The sequence below is a fragment of the Rhea americana genome, unplaced genomic scaffold (genome assembly GCF_003343005.1).
Source record: "Rhea americana isolate MKP2758 unplaced genomic scaffold, rheAme1 scaffold_429, whole genome shotgun sequence".
Classification (NCBI taxonomy): domain Eukaryota; kingdom Metazoa; phylum Chordata; class Aves; order Rheiformes; family Rheidae; genus Rhea; species Rhea americana.
In genome coordinates, this window is record NW_028186567.1 from 2540 (window position 1) to 17312 (window position 14773).

General features: G+C 47.6%; 1 protein-coding gene across 1 annotated transcript; it reads left to right on the forward strand.

The window, feature by feature from the left end:
* Positions 1 to 1654: 1654 nt before the first annotated feature.
* Positions 1655 to 14670, forward strand: TPM3 (tropomyosin 3; the record flags this gene model as incomplete). The annotated part of the gene is made up of 7 exons (XM_085315404.1): positions 1655 to 1788; positions 2617 to 2734; positions 2935 to 3005; positions 3820 to 3895; positions 4942 to 5004; positions 5173 to 5242; positions 13472 to 14670. Coding segments are annotated over 7 exons (615 nt in total), but the record flags the coding sequence as incomplete, so codon positions are not given.
* Positions 14671 to 14773: the final 103 nt, after the last annotated feature.

The following is a 14773-nucleotide window of genomic DNA, read 5'->3' on the forward strand; positions in this document are numbered from 1 at the left end:
CCTGCTGTGCTGGTGTGCCCCTACCTCTTGGGAGAAGGGGAGGCTCACAGCTTCTTGCCTCTTTAATAGGCTATATTCATGTGTGTCAAACAGTCTCCTTTCCAGTTCTGTTTAACATATCATTTTGTTCCTCTTCTAGCAGACCACTTCCTCCTCCGGAGGAATGTGCTGGCTGCTCTAGCAGGGCTGGGTCTGTGGCAGCATGCTGTAGTGCTGGCTTGTTTGAGCATCAGAGTGCTGCAGGTTTCCATGGTGAAAAGCAGGGTGTGCCAGCATGGGAGCTCTTCTTAAAGCAAGTTGCATTCTCACAACCTTCATTTTGAAACCTGCTGTTGGGAGCTGCTAGTCACCTTGCTGCCAGCCAGTGCACCACAAAGTGATGTTCATGAGCTGGCCTGGGAGGGAAGCCTGGACAGCTGCCCCTAGAGCCAAACTTGATTTGCGTTAAACCCTATTCTAACACTAGCCTCTTTCATAGCTCTGCTCCTCCTTTGTTGGGCATCAGCCGTCTTGCTTAAAGCAGCATGTCCTTGTAGGCTGCTTTGTTATGAGTAGCTGGGCTATTTCATGTATGCTTGGCATGTGCACTASTGTCTCTGTAGCAGATCAAAATGCTGTCCTGAAATGGCTGTAGCCCCATGAGATCTCTGTAATGGCATACAAACGCTGCTGAAGAACAGGATGCCATGTTCCTTCAGGATGTCTCTGATGGGACTTYAGTGTCTCGAAAGCTTTCAGGCTTCCATCCAGTTCTGGTCAAGGATGTATGACACTGGCTAATTGGGTGTGTGTGATAGCTTCTGATCTCTGCTGATTTCACTAAAGCCTTGATCGTTCCTGTGGTGATGCTTCTGGGTACTGCCTTTCAGCAAATGCAGACCTCACAGGCTCTCGGCAGTTTCACTTACTCCTGAGTAGTGAGGCTGAAATGAGCTGGCTGGGGAACAGCCTCCCTAGCTTTTCTCAAGATTGGATCAGACTTTCACTAATAACCCAGAGAGTAAATTTCTAGTAGAAAGGAAACCTAGAGCATCTTTAGCTGTTCATGGCTTGAGTCACTGGAACTGCAGACACTAAAGCTATTGGCTGAACCATGTTGCTGCCCTGGGTCTGTGGCAGCTCTGTAGAAAGCCCGATCTGCCAGCACTGTGACGCAGCTTGGCAGACCTCTGAACCTGAAGCTATTAATCTTTCTCACTTTGCTACTAAGAACTTGTTTCAAGCAACACTCATGTCCAGATCACATGGGCAAACTGACTTTATGCTAAGTAGTAGGCTGCTGTGGAGCTCTGGTGTGGTGGATAAATAGGACTGTGATTGATGGCCTGGTGGGGTTACAGCAGCTGTGGAGGAAGAAGCATCAAGCCATAAACACTAAGCAGATGACTTATGCTAAACTGTCAAGTCAGCTCAAGCTGACATGTGAGAAACCTGCGGAATGACTGCCGTACTTGCTAAGCTGTATGTTAAATCTTGCAAGGCTTAACACTCAAGCATATGGGGAGTGCTGTCTCAGTGTAAGAAAGTAGATAAAGCACCTTGTCTTCGATTTGGCTTCTAGTGTGCTGTCGCTGACTTAAAGGCAGACTTCAGCTGCTCTGCAATAGCTGTTAAACCTGCTACTGACTAAGTCACTCTGATCTGCTCCCTCTAGGCTGAGGCAGAAGTGGCATCTTTGAATCGCCGTATCCAGCTGGTAGAGGAGGAGTTGGATCGAGCCCAGGAGCGTCTTGCCACAGCTCTGCAAAAGCTGGAAGAGGCAGAGAAGGCTGCAGATGAAAGTGAAAGGTGAGCTGGATTTGCTCACATTCAAATGTGTTCCTGAGGGTCCCAAGCCATCAACCTTCTGGGCTTCCTGGAGGGTGGGAAGTTAATGCCACATCAGGGCTGGATGTGGAAGTCAGCAGCTGCTTATGCAGAGCCTCTAAAACAACGCTGTGGCCTTGAGTGTTCTTGGAACCTGAGGCTAAGTAGCAAGCAAGTACCACGGGTTGCCCTGCATCCCCACCTCTGACAGAAGAGAAATCAGTGAGTTTTGGGAAGCCATTTATTGGGTAAAGATAACCGCTGGGAGTGGAACAAGCTTTTCTTCCTGCTGCTTCTGCCAGAAGCCTCCATTCTGGATGATGTCTCTTGCTAACCTGGGAGTGTGATTCAGAGGGGAGTGGTCCCATCAAAGCATTTCCAGTTGGCTGATGTTCTTCATCAGTGCATATGCTGTAGTGAGTAGCCCGACCCAGCTATGTCCTGCAATAATGACAAACTTGGCTCTCTGTATTTCAGCTTGAAAAGTGCTCAGTTCAACTGTTTATTCCTCTGAGAGTCTGACTTGTCATTTTCAGCAGCACCGTGTTTCCCTTGGTCAAGGAGTCCACTGAGCTGCTGGAATAATGCTCCAGGAAAGAGTTAATTCTGAGCAATTGAGGTTGCTCTGTTTGTATCAGTCCAACAATATCTGTCTTGCTGTATCCTCTGCACTGAGAGATCTTACAGCTTGTGGGGAAGCAATGTTGTTCCAGTGGGAGCACTCTTAATGCTCTGAAATGCATTATACTCCTGCTGGCTTGTACAGGATTGGTTTATACACCTCCCCTCACTGTAATTTCTCTTGGGCAGAGGCATGAAAGTCATTGAAAACAGAGCTCTGAAGGATGAGGAGAAGATGGAACTGCAGGAGATCCAGCTCAAGGAAGCCAAGCACATTGCTGAGGAGGCAGACAGGAAGTATGAGGAGGTGAGGCTCTTGGATGCTCTAATCCAGCTGGCCTTGGCCAGGAGAGGCGGCTCCTCTTCCTGTAGACAGTGCTTTCCTCTGCAAACGGGAGAGGGGAATTGGCTTTCAGCAGAGCTACACCAGTATTACCCCTTGCCAAGAGACTCTGCCTGTGACTACAAAATACCTTCCTTCCTGTTAACTCTGACTCTGCCTTCCAGGTTGCTCGGAAACTGGTGATCATAGAAGGAGATTTGGAGCGTACTGAAGAGAGAGCCGAGCTTGCGGAGTCGTGAGTGTATCTGTTCACACACAACTTGCACATCTATCTTTGCATGGAAACTAACACTAACAGAGCATTTCTAACCTTGTTACACAAGGCCTATGGTATGAGGTGGGTTTAGATCTTTAGATGAAAGATTTGGAAACAATCTGCCATGAACTGGATTAAGTCCACTGAGACTGTTGAGTTTGTGTGCATAAAAGTCTGTGTGATTTGCCTTGTAGCGGAGATGTTCTGCCTCTTTGCATGGAGTGACTTCCTAGGCAGTAAGGGCCAAAGGATTCTTCTCCACTCAATATTCACTAGCACTGCTTTGTATGGTCACTAGCTCCTTACACGTTGCTGTGGGGCACCTGCGTGCACAATGCTTGTCCTAAAACTACAAAGGCCTACTGAGCCAGGCAGCTGAAGTGGCATGTGGAATGTCCAAAGGCAGATCTGTGGCTGAGGCTGGTCTCTGGCCTCTTGAAAAGTCTGCAGTAACCAACAGACTTTTGCACTGCATTGCTGAGCAGCAAGCTAAACTTCCTCTGCTCAGGGCAGAGGAATAAATTGCATTGTCTGGACTCCTTTCATTTGTCTGGATATTTTAAATGACCCTTAAGGAGTTGGTCAGGGCCCTTCCTCAGTCTTCTGGGCCTTGTCTAACAAAGTGTGTATGCAGCAGTAGCGCTGTGCCTCCTGCCCAGACATGCATGTCATGACTGTGACTTTTGTTTTTTCCCCTTCCCCCCTTTTTTGCTCTGCTTTATTGTGTTGTTTGTGGTCCTTTTTGACCCTTGCCCCCACCCGGCTTGTGCCATCATGTGACCGTCACTAACAGTCGTTGCCGGGAGCTGCAGGAGCAGATCAGAGTGATGGACCAGAACTTGAAGTGTCTGTCTGTTGCCGAAGAAAAGGTACTAACCTTTCCCTTCTCAAACCATTAAACCAAAGCTCTTGTGGTCATCCTGTTACACTCTTTCCTTCAGCTGAACTGCATCTTTCTCTCTCTTGAAATGCTCTGTCCTCTCTGATCATAAATATTTGTCTGAATGGATGGCAGCTGTCCAGCTATCCATCAGAACAACTTCCCCTTACAGCAAACTAAACATGCAACTTCTAATTGAAGACTCTAGGTCTGGCACAAATCTGTGTCCACATCTCAGCTGCTCAATTCAGTGCCCTGTGCCCATGGCAGTAGGCTATTTAAAATGCAGACTTGGAGGCTGGAAGGGAACTTGCTTCCTGCAGAAGTGCCTTGAAGCAAGGTCTCATCCAGTCTGATCATTTTGCCTCCCTAAAAAAAACTCTGGTCTTCCCTGCACATGGATTCACTTCTCATCTCTCCTGTCTTCCCTTCCCACTTCTTTTCTTCTTTTCCTCCTTTCTTTACAAAAATCCACAGTAAATGTTCCGAGCTGGAGGAGGAGCTGAAGAATGTCACCAACAATCTCAAGTCTCTTGAGGCTCAGGCTGAGAAGGTAGGGCTGCTTTTTGAAGGGCCAGAAACCTTTCTTTTGCTAGAAGTATGTGACTGCAGAGCACCCACTGGGATGGAAATGATGAAACCGCAGCCTTAAGCAAGTGCAGAGAGTAGTGCTTGTTCTCCCTGGAGAATTAACGGATTTGAGTGCAGAGCTACTGTTGACTTCCAGAAGCTGGGAGTGCAGGAAGTCTGACTGCTCTTCCCTGCCTTGAGGCAGATGCGAGCAGCCCAAGATATTTATGCTGCTTGGATGTGACTTATCTGTGCCCAGCTTTGTATACTGTGTGTATGGTTTGGGACTTGCTGCTTGACACAGTCCTGTTGRACTAGGATGGGGTGTGAATAACCTCAGTTGGCAGTTCCTGTGGGCATGTATTATGCAGCAAGGAGTTTGTCTCCCCTTATAGCTCTAAGATCTCTGGARTGGGAGATATCTGGGGTTGCTGAGSGCTGCTGACTCTCCCTCCTTTTCCACAGTACTCCCAAAAAGAGGATAAATATGAAGAAGAGATCAAGATCCTGACTGATAAACTCAAAGAGGTGAGTGACCATGTCAGGATAGCCCAGTCACATGGGCTGGTCCCATGGAGATTCAGTCCTCTGTTTGCCTGGGGAGAAACATGGAGAATGAGAGATGCCACATCCTCAGGCTGATCCTTTGCTGCATTTGAAAGCTGTTGCACTGACTCACTCACTCCTGTCTGGCAGGCGGAGACTCGTGCTGAATTTGCTGAACGATCTGTAGCCAAGCTGGAGAAGACCATTGATGATTTGGAAGGTACATTCTGGGGATGGGGAAGCAAAAACGTGGTGAGGAGTGGGGAGCTGAGGAAGGCTCTTTACCAGATAGCTGGGGAATGGAGATATTGCTCTGCACTTGAAGCACAGTMAAAATCAGCCTTCAAGGTGAGGTTGGAGCCTCTAGGCTCAATAACTGTGCCCAATGTATCTGCTCTTAAAATGAGGCCTGCCACGGCACAGCCAGGAAACAAAGTTCTTGATCTAAACAGGTTGCCATATCTGACTCATCGTAACAGACAGCATGGATGGTAAATCTTGACTGTGATGTCCTCAGGAGTGTGACTGGATTACTATACTCCAGTTTAGCCAAAGTTAAAAAGTGGGGTAGGAGAAGCCACCTGAACTCAACAGGAACTGGCCTCAATAACATACTTCTCTGCAGAACTGCATGCATGTGGCTGGCTGCTGCAGACAGCTTTACTGCAAGTCAGTTGCAGACAGTAGTTAGTGAGTTATGAGCCAGCCCCCACAAAGATTCAGACTGCCCAGCATCAGTCCTGATTGGAGATTAAATTACCTGAAGCCCCATCCATGCGGTGTGATGTCTGCTTTTTGCCAGTGATGGGTTTCTTTCCTCCTCCTGTTCCTGGTTTTGCAATACTTAAACACTCCTGATGCCTGACTTCACAGAATCTTACCTGTCCCCAAAGGATGGGAAGAGAAGGTTCCAGCTACCTGTTTTAGATCTGAGGCTGTAGCTGATTCTTTGGTAGACAGCTGCAGATGAAGTGCTGGTGCTGGCGAGCCAAAAACCTTAGTGACGCCCTGCCTTGACCACAGCATGTGCCTTGGTAGTCTTTTAGTGCTAGGTCTTGGAGATTCCAAGCTGCATTGTTTCATCTGGAGTTGCTCAGGAGTTTTATCTAGAAATAGCAATGGTGTCAGCTGAGCTGTTCCAGAATTGCAGCCAAGCAGCAGTCTGAGCCAATTTGTGATCCAGGACAAGCCTTTATTGGGAACTGCAAAAACTCTTAAGTCCATGCATGCTACCCTTGAAACACACAGATTGGGAAAGTTGGCTCCAGTCTACAGTYCTGTTGATGAAGTGGCCTAGTTTATGACAATTGACAAAGTTCTCTGGGCTCTGCAAAACAGTTAACATTAACAGCTGTGCTGTAGCCTAGGCAGTCAGTGTTGGGAGAAGTCTCTGCCAGCTCTACACAATCCTAAAGGAGTACACCAGTACAAGTTTCAAGACTGCTCCCTCTGCTGAAAGCAGGGGACCTGCTAGTTGGCTCCACTATCTGATGGAGAACACAGGTGTGGCTTGTCTGTTCAGCTTATCCTGCCTACCTGTGTTATGTGCATAATGGGAATTCCCTCTGATGCCCAGGACTATTACTTAACTGACTTCTCCCAAACAGGTTTTTGTATTGAAACTGAAGGTGAGAACAAAGCACTTAATTGATCTGTCTTCCTTTGGTTTAGCAATCAGATCATCTCCCTAAGAAGTGGAGTTGCCCTTCCCTGGTACTCCATCTGTCAGTGGTTCCTGCTGACCTAGCAGAGCAGCTTGTTCTCACAAGCTAATGTGGTTTCAGTTCTTGGCTTTGCTCACCTTAGAGCTGGCTTGTAATCTGGAAGGCACTTGCTGGTAAGCCTGTCCTCAAGCTGTCAGAACCCTCTCATTCATTGCTCAGGAACTAATAGAGTTGTAATGTCTCCACATCTGACTTCATTTTCTTCTGTTCATGAATCCCATACTGCTTTTCCTGCCCCAGGGTGTTGGAAGAACTCTGCCTTCCCTCATTGTTTCCCTTTTGTTCTCCTCCTAAACCTCTTCTAGATGAGCTCTATGCCCAGAAACTGAAGTACAAAGCAATTAGTGAGGAACTGGACCACGCCCTGAATGACATGACTTCCATGTAAATATGAGCTGGCTGGTGTTTGCCTCTTGCTTCAGCAGGCTAGACCGCCAGAGCTTGCTTGGTTTGCTGTGATTTCCATAGCCAGTGAATCAATGGCACTGTCTAGGTTACTTCTACAGATCTCTGCTTCTAGGATTGTGAAGACTTCCTTGCAGCATGCTGTATTCTAACTCTAGGTCCTTGTGATCTGCATGTGTAATTCTGAGTGCTGTGCTGGCCTTAAAGGGTTCTGACTTGAACTCACTGATCTGCGTTAAGGAATGCAATTCCCAATCCCACTGGAAAAGGCTTCCTAAGGTAATGCTGCTTAGTTGCCTGCTAGAGCAATGGGCCATGGTCTCAGGATTCCTCTTGGAAGAGGCTGTGGATAGTGCTCAAGTGGATTCCTCAGGAATTACCATAACAGCCTTGAGATGGAGTGGATCATGAACTGATCTGTGGAAGTAGCTGAACTCGTGTGTTTCTGCAACTTTGCTACTTAGCTTTTTGTTCAGATTTGCTGTGGATTCTGCTAACAGCTGCTCTGCACAGTCCTTGCCACTAACCAAGGAAAGGCCAGGTACTTRTGTCGTAGAGGAAGAGCCTTAATGCTAGCGTCTGAAAGCTCCCTGAACAGTTTGCTGTGCACAAACATTTAAGCCTCTCTTAAAATTAGTGTCTCCTTCTGTTTCACACAGATAAGTCTTGTGATTCCAAGCTCCACTTTGGATTTGCCTCTCTGCTTGATGGCTTGTTCTGCGTCTGCACCCTGCATTCATGCTCTCGTCATCTCACTCTGAATTTCAGTACCTTTTTCCAGTTACTGTGTGCAGGGCATCCCTGGGAACGAATGCTATAAGGATGCTGAAACTTGACAGCAGTAGCAGCCCCTAGTCATACTGCACTCGTTTCTAAACAAAGCTCTCTCTGTTTGACCTGATGTGCCAGACACTGCTGTGCTCTAAGGAGCTGCCCTTTCAATGTCTGGGTGTAGCTGGGAGTATGTTGTGTTCTCATCTGCATATCTTGTGTAGAACCATAAAGCTCCTTTTGTATTTCTCTTGCCTCTTGCTTGAGCATGATGTCACTTTTTTTTAAGGAAAAACAACTCTTGTATAAATTGAATGGAACGGCTGGTGCTGTTGAGAAATGGATTTCTAGTGACCTTTTGCTGCTTTAGAGTAACTGTTTAATGTTGCCTTCAAATCAGTGTAATCTTTATTGATGATGGTGGAATACATAGACTTCATTAATGCACTGGATTTTACCCTTTGGATGTCTTATTGGCTCACGTGTGAATTGCAGCTCTGCAAACAGTGCCTCAATGCACAGCATGCTCTGTAGGATCAAATAGGATGCCTCGATTTGTAGCAGAAAGTCTTCAAGCTGTGTCTGCTTCAGTCTGGCTAAAGATACTCCTCACACTTGATTGCTCTGTAGCATTCACTGATATCAGTTGCCAAATGCTAGCTTGCAGTGGGAAGTTAACACACATGATAGCCACTAGGTGACTGGCAGGATGTGAAAGCTAATAAATATCAAGCAAATTCTTGCTGAATTCTAGTTAGGATTGSCTGAGTGTGAGGTGCTGCAGTAACCTGAGCCTGTCTGAGGCCCTTGCTTCTGGAATGAGAATTACACCACAGCAGGACTGAGGGCATCGGTGCCAGGGAATGCAAGCTGGGAAGAATCCTCCAGCTCCCTATGCAGGGGCTGAGGCTGGCAGGGTCCTTCTGAGGAGCATGGCATGGAGCACTACACTGAGCACTGCAGCTGGTAGCAGGCTGCAAGCACACTTCACTGCTGATTTGAGACCATTACTAGTTGCTTTGGTACCATAAGCACTGATCAGCCTAACATAACTGTGCTGCCTCATGGTGGCTTGTCAAATATTTCTTCCTTCCTGAATCGGTTTGTCTGCCACAGGGCCCGAAGAGCCCTTCATGAGCCAAGTTTTGGTGAAATGGGACAGCCCCTGTGGTTTCCTGAACCTCAGGTTTGTTTGCATTCAGTTCTCCCACACAAATGGCACTAGCAGTATGCATAGTCCAAACACACAACTGCCTCAGCCTGTTCTCACTCTGCCTTCTGTATCAGGGCTGTCCCCTCTCTGCTGGACACTATTGCAGATCTGAGCAGGAAAGGATGGAGCACTCCTGCAAGGGGTTTCAAGGGGTAACAGTTTAGAAAGCTCTGGCAGATGGTGGTCTGGCTTTCCTGGGGTATAAGAAATAGCTCTGTGCCATGTAACCAAGAGCAAGAATCTGCAACTCTTCAGTAACTAAACCTGCAGTTTAACTAGGGGGTCTAGATCCTATGTGAGGGGGGGCAGCATTTCTGTCACAAATACTGAGAGGAATGGAGGCTTCCAGCTTAGCATTCAGTTGCCAGCCCTTCCTGGGAGGGATGTGCACCACACTCCCTGCCCTTGTGAAATAGCCTCACTCCTCATTGGGAGGTCTTATTAATCAAGGGTTTATTACTGAATTGCAGGGAGCATGGAGCAGGTGGCTATGCTGTTGCACAGCAGTGTTGAGAATGATGTTATCAAAGGCTGGGCTTTGGCAAGCCCTCTCGATGCTAGTTTTGATAGAATTCCATACTAGATGGTAGATGGATGTGTGGGTGATGCAACTTGTGCCCTAGGAGGTTTTGAAAGGCTTCTGGTCTGACTGGATTGCTAGGCTTGTATAGGCTGGTTACCAGGAGCTGGGCTGTTGGCTCAGGAGTGCTGCAAATGCAGATAAACTGACCAGGAGGTCTTGGAGCTTGCGGAGATGCAAACATGACCTCTGAGGTTGCCCTGCAGGTTGGGTGGGGAAGGGAGAAGCTCAGTCCCAGCAGATCTGAGCAGATGCTCAATACTGAGAGGCTATTCCTGAGGTCTAGGAAGGGTTATGCTAATTACTTAAGTCARTCTACTCTCATGCAGGTGAATCAGGTCCCTATGTCCACAAGCAGTAATATGTGGCACTTAGTTGGAGGCTATCAGCTGTTGCACCAACCTAGTCACTCATGCTTCTACTAATCATAGTTCATTCCCATCCTGTGCTATCCTAGAGATCCAGGACTAGCCCTGGTCACCTAGGGCTGTAGACTGACATCAGAGTGCCCAGCCTGCCTGCTTAGAGACAGCACTGAGGCAAGAGAGTCCCTAGCAATAGTAGCCTACATGCAAGGCAGGCACAGGTATAGGGCAGGATGGAATGTTAGTCTCCCAAACCACAACTTCCTTCTGCTTCCCAGTTACATTGTAGTGGGCAGCAACTCAGCTTCTCTTGCTGCTGTTTAGTCCCTCAGTGGCCTTAAAGAAGGGACAGTCAGCATTAATGTGCTCTGTCCTACATGCTGAGGCATATAGCTGGAGCACGTGCCGAGGGTAGCTAGGTGAAGGTGTGCTTTCTCCTTTGTGTGGCTGTCAGGCTAGAGGGACTGGGCTAAGCCCCTCTGGAAGGGTGTGTACTGTGGCCTATATCATGTGAGCAGCTTGACTCTGTGTCCTGAATGTCATCTAGCCAGAACTTGCTCAAGAGTAAAACATGCCTAGGTTGCAAGCAACAAGGAGTAGTGTAAATCTCCCTCAAAGGCTGCCCTAGAAGCTTAGGGTGCTCATAGTATAAGAAGGATTTGAGAAGAAGCCTTAAGGTCAGTGTGAGTTGCTCTGCTTTATGCTGACTGATCAAGCAGTAGCAACATGCTGTGGGTATTACTACAGCCTGTCAGAACTACTAGGATTTTTCACCACWTAGAATTTTCCCAAATATAGGAATTGAAGTTGTCTGGCCATGAGGACACCATTATCCCACCAGGAGGGGAAAATGGATACTAAATTGGTTCTATACAGTGTTCTGGCTGGCTCTGGCTGACAAGTCACATGGCAGGAGTATGGCTGTCCAGCCCTGAGAGGTGACCTGTCCTGGGAGAAGATCAGATTGGTTCCCTCTTGGGGTTGCTGATAAAACATGTGCTCAAGTACCAGCACTGGGGAAGAGTGTGGCTGCTAGAGCCCTGAGAGGGAAGGTACCAGRTGTGAGGTGAAGGATGTTGGATGCAGTGTCAGCCTGTGCCCTGCCCATCTGGTAGTTCTGGAGCTCAGGTTCCTATTTTATGGCTACTACAACTTCCTCTGTCCGGTATCAAAAGTATATGCTGCCTTCAGTTGTTCTAATGAAATGGTGAGTTGTTAGTGTGGTACAAAGTCATGTCTTGCAGGTGTATCCTCCAAGTCAGGCATGAGAAGCTGTCATTCTCAGTTATGCTGTCCTTAGAGCCCTCTGGGTCCCTGTTATTGCTGTAACTCCCTCAGTTCCGCTTTTCTGTGGTATTGTTCATCCTGGAAGGTAGTCTTGGTTCAGCTGTATGTGGACTACCTCCTTCTGCAAAATGCTGCACAGGCTTAAAGCACATCTTTACTCTCTCCTTACCTGGATACAGTGCAGCCCAGCCTGCAGGTTCCTTTTCTGGTGTTCTCCTCTTCCTTCCTCTGCCTTCATAAGCCCTTGGCAGCACTTGCATTTCTGCCTGCACTTGGCTCCCACTGTGATCTTCCTGAGCAGAAAAGCAAGTTAGAATAAGACAAACCTTTGTTCTCCCTGTCTTCATCTATGTAATAGCCTAGACTTGATCCTTAAAGGCATGTGTTACCGAGACAAAATATTTATGTGCTCATCTTGATACTCTACTAACTTTCCCTTTCTCTCTTTCTCTTTTCCTCTTGTTTCCCCTAATCCTCCTGTTGCTGCTGCAGAGCGCCTGTACAGCCAGCTTGAGAAAAATCGCCTGCTCTCTAACGAGCTGAAGTTAACGCTGCATGATCTGTGTGACTGAGAAGGGGGCCCACTAATGCCATTAAACAAGCTTATTGCGACCACCAATGCTGTGGACCACAGTGAAATCTGATCACTCTTAAGACTGGCAGACTTGCAAATTTTATGCAGTTACTGCTATTTAATGGGGCAGTTCAAGTTGATCCTCTAATGTACTTTATTTAAAAGCTTTCTATAAAAAGGTAACCTCTATTCTTGGTGAAGTAACCCTAGGACATGGCTGTTCTTTGAACAGTCTTGTTTGCTAGTACAGTGGGGCCTGTCTGGCTCCTTTGTGGAACCAGAATGGTGCCCACCAACGGAATGGTGGGGTGGAGTTAGGCCTATGTCTGTTAGATACCTGTCAAGTGCTATGACTTTACTGTTAGCTGAATGACTGTAGGATTTCCTGCTGCATGGAATGATGGCTTCTAACAATAAATCACTGACCTTGTGGTCTGTAAGATACTGCAAATCTGTAATACTTTCATACAGTTGAGCTCTAATCTAGAAAGTTTGAGAGAAGAGGTTGTTCCTGGGGCCTGACCCCACTGCAGGTGTGAAGTCCCACGATGGGATGGGAAACCAAAGGACATCTTGAAAGCCAGTCACAAAATACATGGCATAAAGCTCTTGAGTGCCTCCAGGGAGTCTTTAAATGCTGCTGTTGCTAGTGCCCTAGGAAGGCTGCTTTTCACTCTTTGCTTAGTGCATCCTCTCTGAACTGTGAAACAGCTGCTGGTCAGACCCTCAGCATTGACCTCAGGAGGGGGGGTGCTGGGGAGTTATCTTGGAGAAACTGCCTGTACCTAAAGAACATCTTTTCACAGCCTGTCTATCCTGTGTCCCAGCGTGTGGATTTCTTCAGAGATAAGGGTGGGCTGTCCCTTGGAGTAAAGCCTACCTAGAGTGCTAGTTGCTGGTCTGAGGTCTCCTCCTGGCTTAAGGAACATGTGAGAACTGACTGTGCAAGCTCCCTTKAGTCTTGGGCAGAGTTGCAGCACCCTTGCTCCTACTTGCTCACTGCTTGCCATTCACTGAAAAATGCCTCTTCCCTACTGTCATTGAGGCATGGTTGTCTGCTACCTGCTGCTAGGTATATGGTCTTGGTGACCAGCTTGGCATCTCTATCCTGTGCTAGGGGAAATGGGGGCACAATCAGTTGTAATCCTGGGGGGTGACTTCTATGTGTATTTTATCTGAGTTGCTCTTGGGTGGCTTGCGGGGCCACTGGGGTCTGCTGTCTGGAAGTGTGGAAGCCCTGGGGAAAACTAGCTGCAGTCTGATGCACCTGCATGCAAACTACTGCCTAGAGCACTAGCTAAAGGTACATCATGACCTTGCCACTTGAGAACACCAGCAAYGCAAGAGACGAGGGCTACAGATGAGCCAGGTAACTCCAGAGCTTGTAGCTGCAAATAGCCAGGCACCTAGAAACTGAGAACCTAGCTATGGCAGTGTGCTGGGAATTGGGCTAGTGCAAGCTTTCTTTGGCAAAGGTTTCTTAGTTGTCTTAAGTTGGCTTGTAACTGTATAACTCTTGCTTTCCACCAGATAAACTGAAATCCACCAAAGAGGAGCATCTCTGCACGCAAAGAATGCTGGACCAGACCCTGCTAGACCTGAATGAAATGTAATGGATCCCTGCCACTGCCTCTGCCACATGATGCTAGTGGGGGCCAGCCCAGCCACTGCTGACTTCTAACCCTTGGGGACCACAGTTTACCTTCTGTTGCCAACTTGACCAAACATTAATCTTCCACTTCACCTCAGGGTTAAAGGTCATCAGGTTGGGCAGAGCTTGAAACAGCATTTTTAAGGGAAATAAACAATGCAATAATGTTTGGGGAGCATGTTTGAGATGTATACATTTTGTAACTACCTTTTTTTGTAGCAACCATTGTAAACATTCCAAATAACTGAGGCTCATGAGCTACACTTCAAAGCTCTCTGCTTTAAAATTTGGTATTAACTTTTTGTTAATCAGCGTAGGGCTGCCCTGCTTTAGCAGGGGAATGAGGAGGGTGTGATGGTTCCTAGCTGTGGGCTGCTGAGTTGAAGTAGCCTGGCTAGGAAGGGAAACCTTCCTGCCTCATTCCCTGTGGCCTGTTAGAGCTGGAACTCCTCTCCAGGAGCTGTTTGCCAAAAGCACAGTTCAGTTTCTCAGCTTTAAAGGTAACACTGTTGTGGAAAAGCAATTTGAGCAGGAGGAGACTTTTTTTTTTTTTTAAGCCAAGTGTGTTATCTGAATATTTGAATCTTCACAGGGGTGTTTCCCTTCCCCTCCCTGCGGCATCGGCCACTTCCTTTCCCCGCAGGCTTAGAGAAGCCGCRGCCCCTCTAACCTGTTGCTACACAGGGGTTGAATTTGCCTTCACTAAGTGCTGATGTACCAAGCTTTATCACTCATCACTGGGTTCAATTTAACAGCTTAAGTACAAAAGTCTTGTTTTCTCTGAGCAGTTTTGCCTGCCCTGGGGGGAGGCCAGGCCTTCCCTCCCAGCCAGGAATGCTCTTAATGTCTTAATGAGGTACAAGCCATCCTGCAGTGCATTCGTGTGTAGTTGTCGTGAGGTGTGAGTGTGGAGATGTGCCAAGCTCGCTGTGTAGCTTGTGATTCAAGCATGCTGCTTGGTTGTAGCAGTGTTAGGGGCCAATCTGGAGAAAAGAACTATATCAAGTGTTTTGATACTGAATTTGGGAAAAAAAAAACAATTGTCTTACTGTCTTTTGAAATAAAACCGAGCCCTCCACAGTGGTGTCTGGCTGCATGCTTTCCCAGTGGTGACGCGTGGGGGTGTCTGATGGGCCGGGCTCGCCTGCTTCCTCSCGGGGACAGGGAGCCAAGAGGGGGGC